The sequence below is a fragment of the Chrysemys picta genome, chromosome 9, assembly GCF_011386835.1.
Source record: "Chrysemys picta bellii isolate R12L10 chromosome 9, ASM1138683v2, whole genome shotgun sequence".
In the NCBI taxonomy this organism is placed as follows: domain Eukaryota; kingdom Metazoa; phylum Chordata; order Testudines; family Emydidae; genus Chrysemys; species Chrysemys picta.
Window position 1 is genome coordinate 61319302 of NC_088799.1, and position 8709 is coordinate 61328010.

At 60.9% G+C, this 8709-nt stretch overlaps 1 protein-coding gene across 5 annotated transcripts in view; it reads left to right on the forward strand.

Moving 5' to 3' along the window:
• The window catches only part of OCRL (OCRL inositol polyphosphate-5-phosphatase), a 33492-nt gene extending 25027 nt beyond the window's left edge, over positions 1-8465 (forward strand). For all 5 annotated transcript variants that reach the window (XM_065557212.1, XM_065557213.1, XM_065557214.1 and 2 more), the window contains 5 exons: positions 2150-2269; positions 2524-2608; positions 5614-5741; positions 6240-6351; positions 6451-8465. In XM_065557212.1, the coding sequence (XP_065413284.1) occupies positions 2150-2269; positions 2524-2608; positions 5614-5741; positions 6240-6351; positions 6451-6575 (570 nt within the window). In that variant the 3' untranslated portion in view covers positions 6576-8465. The remainder of the gene's footprint in view (positions 1-2149; positions 2270-2523; positions 2609-5613; positions 5742-6239; positions 6352-6450) is intronic.
• The last annotated feature ends 244 nt before the right edge of the window (positions 8466-8709 follow it).

Below are 8709 nucleotides of genomic sequence, written 5' to 3' on the forward strand. Positions count from 1 at the left end.
GTAGGCCAAATAAGTTTGGGAACCTCTGGTCTAAAGCAATGTAGTGTCTCAGCTGCTTCACGTGAGTAGCAAGGAAAATGAGGCAAAGGGAGGTGTGGGCACTCTATACAGAGTGGACCCTGAATATAGCTATTCACCACCAGCAGGGTGGGCATTGGGGGCAGCGAACGGGGGCAGTTCAGCAGGCTTGAGAACAGGCATGTCAGAGTGCTAAGGGCGTTAGTGAATGACTGTGCTAAACCCGCAGTCATGGGCAGCTAGCTGGGCGGGAAGGAAACAGCAATGGGATTGAACCTGGATAAATGAAAGCCAGTACATCTGAGGGGAGGGGAGAGGAGAGAGCGTGTGATCTAAACCAGGGATTCAGCTATAGAGCAAAAGGGGCCCGTAGTATGAGAGCACGCTAGGGCTGCTAGCAAACAGCCACTTCTGTAGCAGCCAGTGGGACCTTGGGGCTGAATGTGCAGAAGCACCACGTGGCAGGCCAGACGAAGTCTCACTACGCAGCGCCCCCAGACAGCAGGGACCTGGCATCCTGTTCCGGATGGTTTGGGATGTCGGCCTTTTAGAGTGAAGAGAAGAGCAGCAAGGGCTAGATTAAAAGGAAATATTTACTGGGACTTGCAGCTACGGTGTGGAAGCTGGAGCCATCTACAAATCCCGGGGGGTGTAACTAAGGGGATGGCATTGCCCAAAGGAACAATGAGCAGGTTCTCTGCTGCTGAGATGGGTTAGCCTGACAGAGGCTTGGAGATGCACAGGGAATCCCATCACCATGTCAGCAATACCTGCCCAGTGTGTATTGCTGGGCCCCCTTCAGCATTCTCTGGGGCAGGGGAATGCTAACTCCCTAGCTTGCAGTGATCGTGTAGCTGTGTCAGTCCCACTTCCCAGGATATGAAAGAGACAGGGTGCGGGAGGTTCTTCTTATTCAGCTTCTGTTGGTGCAAGAGAGGAGAGAGAAGCTTTTGAGCTACACAGAGCTCTTCTCAGGGCTGGCTAACTGCTTGGCTGCAATTTGCTGGTTTCCTTTCTAAGGACGGCTGATGTGAGAGCGTGAGCAGCTCCTAAGGCAGCAGGTGACTAGCTCTCTGCAGAAGTAGGCTGGATGTAGGAGGCGGCAGCATGTGTCCAGCCCAGAGTGCTGTGGATCTCCTTGCCTGAAGGTGGAGCTGGGCAGGAAGTTAGATTTGGCTCTTGTCTTTGGTGGGGGTGGGGAGAAGAAGTTGAGGAGGGTTCTTTTGGGGGGATAGAAAAGTGCCCCCCAAAAGAAGGGGCTGTTTGTGGGTATTACCCCTTCTCCAGGTGCAGAGGGGAATCTAGGCCATTGTCACATCTTCCGGCATCTCCTGGCATGCTGAGCGTCAGCCGGCTTGCCAGGCTTGCTCGGAGACTGGGGACGGCATTTGGCACTAGCTGGTTTGGGTGAGAGCTCTAGAGCCAAAGGTCAGCATACTGCGCGGGAACTGGCTAAAGCTCCCTGATCCTGGGGCCAGGCTATTCAGCCCCACGGCCACTGGAGCAGCCTCACGGTAGTGCTTTGGCCACACTCTGCCTGCCAGCAGGGAATCCTCAGCATGGATACCTGCCAGAGCAGCAGAGACCTGTGCTTGTCACTGGTGGGGTTTGTGGGCTCTGGCCTGGCTGGAAATATTGCACTGAAGCCTTTTGCATTCTGCTGGAGACAGGCGGCCCGGAAATAACCACTCTAAAGGGTTATTTTCCTGCCTAACCCAGGAGCCTTTTGCATTCCCACCCTTGCTACTAGTGGGTCAGGTGATCCACGCAAGCCAGCCTGGTCTGAAGGGGGCTAAGAGGGTGGGTGTGGAGGAGGGTTAGGGTCTAGGGGAAGCTGGATGGTGCAGATCTCGTGTGAGGGGGAGGCTGTGCTGTGCGTGGTCCTAACAGAGGGTTGTCACCCGAGTGAGCGGGGGGAAGGAGCGGAGCCTGTTGGAGTGGCAGCTGGGCTGGGGCGCAGTGGCCCAAAGCAGGGCTGGGGTGGCTGGGTGCTGGGAAGGCAGGTGGGAGCTGGCTGGCCTGGGTGAGTGCCAGTAGGGCACATGCTCGCCCAGGTTCTGGTGGTGGTGTTGGTGTCTTTGCTGTAGAGGGACTGGGGCTCCCTGACCCTGGGTCTGCTCTTTCCCACCAGGAGAAATCACTTTTGCAGATGGGCCCCTCTGACAGCGAGGATGCCAGCGAGAGACCCCTGCAGGTGCCCAAGGAGATCTGGCTACTGGTGGACCACCTGTTCAAGCACGCTTGCCACCAGGTGAACAGAAAGGGACCGTGCCTGCACGGAGAGCTGGTGACCGGGGGAGACACTCCAGTTCAGTGAGTCGGTAGTACTCCGACCGTGACTCAGGCTGGGTGTTTGCAAGGCCGAGGCTGGTCCTCAAGGGCTTGGCCATCGCGCCTCTGCTCAGCCTCAGCCCAGGCTGTCCTGGAGCCCGTGTAGCCTCCCTCGGCTGTGCTGTCTGCCCTGCAGCTCTCAGGAGGGTGCCCTGACTGCGCTGTCATTGGCAGGAGGACCTGTTCCAGACGCCTGGCATGCAGGACGAGCTGCAGCAGATCATCGACTGCCTGGACACCAGTATCCCCGAGACAATCCGTATCCTTCACAGTCCTGAGGGAGGAGCCTGGCTCCCTGCCCCTCACAAGACTCAGCTTACCATGGAGACCCTGCTCTCTTGCCTTCCCTGGGGCAGGCTCCCTGCTAGGGGAGCTGCCTCCATCTCACCCCTCTGCAGGGAGCCACTTGAAAACACCAAAGCCCCACGGGGCCCCGGGTCAGAAGAAGGGGACCATGTACAGGAGATGGCTGTGCTCTGCACAGGAGGTGCTGAGCGATGCCTGCAGGGAGCTCTGGGAGGAGCCTGATGAGAGAGCAGAGATGCAGGTGAGGGTGGAGGAGGAGGGACAAGAGGAGACAGGGCGGGGGTTGGCTGGAGCCCTTAGCAGCAGCATTTTGGATTTTGGGAGAGGAGGGGGGAGGCTCCAGCATGGAGCAGGGCTGCAGCAGGGATCTGGGGAGACGCTAAAGCCCATGCTGAGGACGGTGCAGGAAGTGGGAAGTTAGGAGGATAGTTGAGCTGTTAACAGCGAGGGAGATGAAGGGGCCAGATGGGGATGAGCTCCGTTTTGGAAATGTTCTGTTTGTGATGAGACATCCAGGAGGTGTGCACGGCAGTGGGTGTTGGAGGGAGGGTGGGGGTGTGCATGGGGTATGTGTGCGCGCATGAGGGATTGCAAAGCAGAGGGGCCAAGGGTGGGTACTGCAGGGTGTGTGTGGTTGGCGTGCACAACAGGAGTGTTGAGGGGTGCACAGCAGGGGCTGTTGGAGAGGGGTGGGGGGTGCACACAAACATGGAAAGTGCAAGGCGGAGGTGTCAGAAGGGACAATTATTCCCCTCCCCTGCCCCCCCCCCCAAAAAGTGTCCTGATTTTTTACACTTGCTATCTGGTCACCCTACCCCCCTCACATCCCCAGCTGTACACCCCCCTGCTGTGCACCCCCCCACACCCTGCTGTACGCGCACACACACCCCTGCCGTACACCTCCTTGACACTCCACCCTGCACCCCCGCTGTACGCACCCCCTCCGTCACCCCCCACACGCCTTCTGCGGTACGTACCTCTGGCACCCCCTCACATCCCCTGCCGTACACACCCCCGTCCCTTCTGACACCTCCGCCTTGCACCTTCCATGTGTGTGTGCGCCCCCCACACCGTGTGTGTGCACCCCCCATCACTGCCAAAGTCCAGGGGCTGGCGTGACAGTGCTTCCTGGGGCAGCTCCCAGCAGTGCACCCGCTCACCGGCAGGAGCTTGCAGGGGGTTTCTACGTACTGCACCGGCTCCCTCCTGCCCAATCAGAGCTGCGGGGACGGGGCTTGCAGGCGCCGGCAGCGGGCAGAGCACACTCCACCCACCCACCCGACCCAACCCTAGGAGCCAGCGGGACATGCCGGATGCTTCCCGGGAGCTGCCCCAGTTAAGCACTGCCGGGACTCCCCACCTTGCCCCCCCCCAGCAGGTCCCTCTGGCTCTTAGGGTCAGCGCCCCGTGCGCGGGACAGAGCGCCGAAGAGCACCTCCCCGGGCTCCCACCATCCCAGGAAGTGCAGTGAGCTGGCGCGGCTGTGAGCTGGGGGAGAAGCCCACCCCAAAGCGGCGGTGCAGGCCACTGGAGGAGCTGCCGCCACCTGGCTCTGGGTGGCTGGAGGGGGCCCTGGCACCACCCCGCAGACTGCATGGCTCTGCTCCCCAATCACCGCGCAGACAGCTCCCTGCGGCACACGGGCTCCGTTCAGTGTTGGGCGCCGTGCGCGCCAGCCAGCTGCGTAAATAGCTCCCCCGCCACGCCGCCCCCACGCAGCCACCCTGCCCGGGCTGCTGCCCGCCAGCAGTCGTGACCCAACAAGGGCGTTTGGCCGGGGATTGCAGCCTGCAGTGGCTGGAGGCAGGGAGGGCACCGAGGGGTCCGCGGCAGAGAGCAGGGGCAGGTGGTGCCTCGATGTGGGGCAGTTTCCCATGTGTGCCCCTCCCTCCCCCTGCCAACTATCTCCCTCAGCGGGAGTGGGGGTGGTTATAAAGCCAGGCGGAGAGTCAGTGGCCACTTTGGGTGAGTCTGCACCACAGTTTAAGCGCAGGGTTAGTGGGACTTGTCAGCTGAGCTGTGTTAGGGAGCCCTGGGCTTAGGGTGACCAAATGTCCCAATATTAGAGGCTTTGTCTTATATTTGGCGGTGATGGGGAGCGGTCCCCAATATCAGGACAAAGGGCGTCCCGACCAATGTGCGGTCGGGATGTGGGACAAATGTGTTAAAATCGGGACTGTCTCGATAATATTGGGACATCTGGGCACCCTAGAGCGGGGTGTCAGATGGGGATGGGGGTGCATATGCCAGAGGGTGGGTGGCGGTACATGGCAGGGGTGTTTGAGTGGGTGGAGGTGAGTACGGCAGGCTGTTGGGGGGGTCTATGACGGGTGCTGGATGTGGTGGGGGTGCGTACGGCAGGAGGTGGGGGGTACATGGCAGGGGTTTTTGGGTGGGAGTGAGTACGTCAGGCTGTGGGGGGGTACACAGCAGGGGTGCTGGAGGGAGTGGCAGTGCGTACGGCAGGGTGGGGTGCACGCCTGGGGTGCTGGAAGGGGCAGGGATGTGTACGGCAGCGAGTGGGGTGTGTGCACAGCGGGGGTGTCGAAGGGGATGGAGGTGCATACGGCAGGGGATGTGAGGAGGTGACGCAGGGGGTGTGGGGGTCGAGTGCATGAGTGTCAAGGGGATGCACAATGGGGGTGTAAGAGGGAGCAGGAGTGTTCATGGGGCATGTTTGCAGGAGTCTCGGAGGGGGACGGGATGTGCACAGCGGGGGTCTCGGAGAGGGACGGGGTGTGCACAGTGGGCTGTGCAGGGCCCTGGCTGTTTGAATAGAAGGGGGTAGAGGGAAGCACAGTTGAGAAGGCTGCCTGAGGAAAGGTGGAGCCCAAAGCCAGAGAAGGGTGGGGGAGGAGGCTGAAGGAGGGGTGGCAGAGAGACACCAGTCATGGGGGCGGCTGGGCACTGCTCAGGGCGGTGCTGGAGGAGATTGCTCCTTGACTGGGCGTGGCACAGCGGGCAGCAACCACTCGGTGGCTGAGGCACTCCTCATCTTCCTGGAGGCTCTGCCGGAGCCGGTCATTTGTTACGAGCTGTATCAGCGATGCCTGGACTGTTCCCACGACAGTCGGCTGTGTCGACAGGTGTGCGCCTCCCTCCCCCGTCACAGGGCCGCTGGGGCTCCCCCCTGCTGCAGTTAGCAGCACTGGCCTCTGAGGCTGGAGCAGGCTCTGCCACTGCCCCCTCACCCACCCAGGCCACCTGACTGCAGTTAGGGACCCTCTGGCCCAAGGCCCTCTCCTGGGGTGGGTGGCCAGTGTTCTGTGGCGGCACGTGCCTGCCGTGGGGGCTGGGGAAGCTGGCTCGGGAGGTTTTGGTCCAGCAGCTGCAGGCACATACATCTCCCCTGACATGCGCCTGAGGCAGGGGCTGAGCCTGGAGGGCTCCTCCTCACAGGAGTCCTGCTGCTGAGGAAGGCCAGTGAGGCCTGGCAGGTGGTGCTGGGCATCCCAGAGCTGTGGCAGTCTGGGAGGGGCACACAGCCTGATCTGGACCGGCAGGAGGGGCCGTAGCAGACTGTGCAGGCATGGGGGAAGGAGGAATGCATGCTGCTGGGGGAGCTTACCTTTCCCCCCTTGCAGGTGATTTCTCACCTGCCCCGGTGTCACCGCAACGTGTTCCGCTACCTGATGGCGTTCCTGCGGGAGCTCCTGAAATACTCGGAGGACAACAATGTCAGTGCCAATATGATTGGTAAGAGTCCAACCCGCCCCCATGCCTGCTGCCGTCTACGTAGCGTCCACACAAGCCCTTGCCCGCGTGTCTGATGCAGGATTTTGCCTCTCTTTGCAGCCACTCTGTTCACCAGCCTCCTTCTGCGGCCTCCACCCAACCTGATGTCAAAACAGACTCCACAAGACCGCCAGCGTGCCATCAGCTTCCTCCTCGGCTTCCTGCTCGGGGGGGACGAGGAGTGACCTCCCTGCCCCCGATGCGTGGGACCTACTGCCTGTGGTTTGGTGGGGGCCAGGCCCACCCCATAGCCCTGGAGGTGGGGGGGGGAGGTCTCTAAGCTATGCTACAGGTTGTGTTTATCATCAGAAAGGAAGTGGCCTCCCATTCTTCGACCCTGCTGTACTTACACTGCAGAGGACTTGTACACTCATCACACTGCCACCCAAGCCAGAGTCCTCCATGGGAGGGGGGCTGTGCGTGAGCCCAGCTCTCTGGGGATGTGCTGGTTCATTCCCCAGCATCCCTTCCCTGCCAGTGGAGTTATTTATGGGAAGGGCAGACCAGGAGCTCCCTGAGGGCCTGGAGGTTGGCCACGGTGTCCCCTGGCTGGACTCTGCTGCTCTGTGTGTATATGTATGTGCACACACTGACACCTGTGTGTCTTGCCAGCTGTGCAAAGGGGCTTCCCTGAGTGTGCATCCCTTGTCTTGGACCCAGTGTGTGCCAGCAGCAGCACTGAAAGGGTTAATCAGTCCTTTGGCCTCTCCAGTCCCTTCAGCGCTGCATAGCCTTTCCTTTCCGCTCTGTGGTTTGTGTGGTTTGCCCCTGCATTGCTCACCCTGCCCCTCCCCCAGGCAGGGTAGCCTTACTCTGGCTTGTTGGCACCTGGCCCAGTGCTGGGGCAGTGAGCAGGGGGGCCCTGGCCTGGCTTCTGGGGTGCCAGTGGGGTTGCTGGTGGAATAATGGGGTGATGGTGCAGCCTCACTGGGGAAGGCTGCAGGGAAGGGGGGGAGGCATCTGCGTAGTTGGGTTGGGGCGACAGTTTAGTCTCCTGCGAGAGCGGGGCGAGGGCTCAGCCTCTGGGGGGTGGGCTGGGGTAGCTCAGTGGGCATTTGGCAGGGCTTCTACTTCTCTGGCAGGTCAATGCTGCAGCCAGTGGCTGTGGCAACCCTACAGCCTCCTCCACGCTCGCCCATGGTACGCTCCAGCCCTCCGCTGTCAGCCACCAAGGAGGGGATCATCCTTCCTGTGTGCGGTGCTGGTTGGGCCCCCGCCCCAGCCCTGTGCTTTCTGCTACAGCTGAGCCCAACACCTTGCTCCTGCCTTTGCATGCTGGGCCCACTGCTGTCAGTGCAGAGCCCTTGCCCTGCTCTCCAAGAGGATGGAAGATCCCAGGCTCTTTGGCACTTGTTCCCCTTTATGTGCTGATGTTCACCTAAAGCTGAGCCCTGGGAGGGGAGGGGGGATGTGCCATGTGCCCTGCCTACTGCCTGGGGAAGAGACTAGTTGGGGGCCTACATCATTCACCCCTCTGCTGCTCCGTTTCCCCTGGGGCAGGGAGGAAGAGCTGAAATCCTGGGGGGGGGAGGGGGTGCTGCTGCTCCCAGTACCAGTGCTGGTGGGGTTCTCCGAGCTGTGTGCCTCCTGTCTGTGTCTGAGGCTGGGGAAGGGTGCATGCGGGTGGGGGTCACCAGAACACTAAGACTTACCAGCTTTGGCCACAGGCCCAGCCCGGGCAGCTCCAGCACCAGGAGCTGAGGTGTGGGCCGGAGCCACAGGAGAAAGAAACCTCAGGGCCCAGGCAACTCAGTAGTTTGGCGGGAGGGAATGGGTCCTGGTCAGCAGCAGGCCCTGGGGATTCAGTGTCTATGGTAAGTGTCTGGAGGAAGATCCTACCCCCCTTGCCCACACACACAATGCTAGGATAGGGGAAGGCCCATATTTCCAGCCCCCCAAGAGAGGGCTCTGCACAAAGGCTGTCCCGTGGGGCTCTCCCCTCTGTTTCCTGTGCTGCTCTGTGCGTTGTCCTGTTGCTCGGGGCTGCCCGGGGCTCCTGTACCTTGGGCTGTTTCTTTTTTATTACATAATTTATTAGAAAACTCTTTATTCCAAATAAACCCATTGTGCAATGAGTGAAGTGGTGTTACGAGCCTCCAGACCTGCCTCTCCCCTGTGCTGCCTAGCAGGGCAGTAAGTGCTTTGGGCTCTCCTAAGGCAGCAGCTTGGAGCTGCACATCATCCCCGGGCCTACGTGGCATGCATGGCACAAGGGGCTTATGCTCACCACTGCTGCCAATGGCACCTGCTTGTGGAACCTGCAGCCCGGCCCGCCTGGGATGGTGTTGGAGTGTCTGCCAGCTCACCTCTGCACCATGC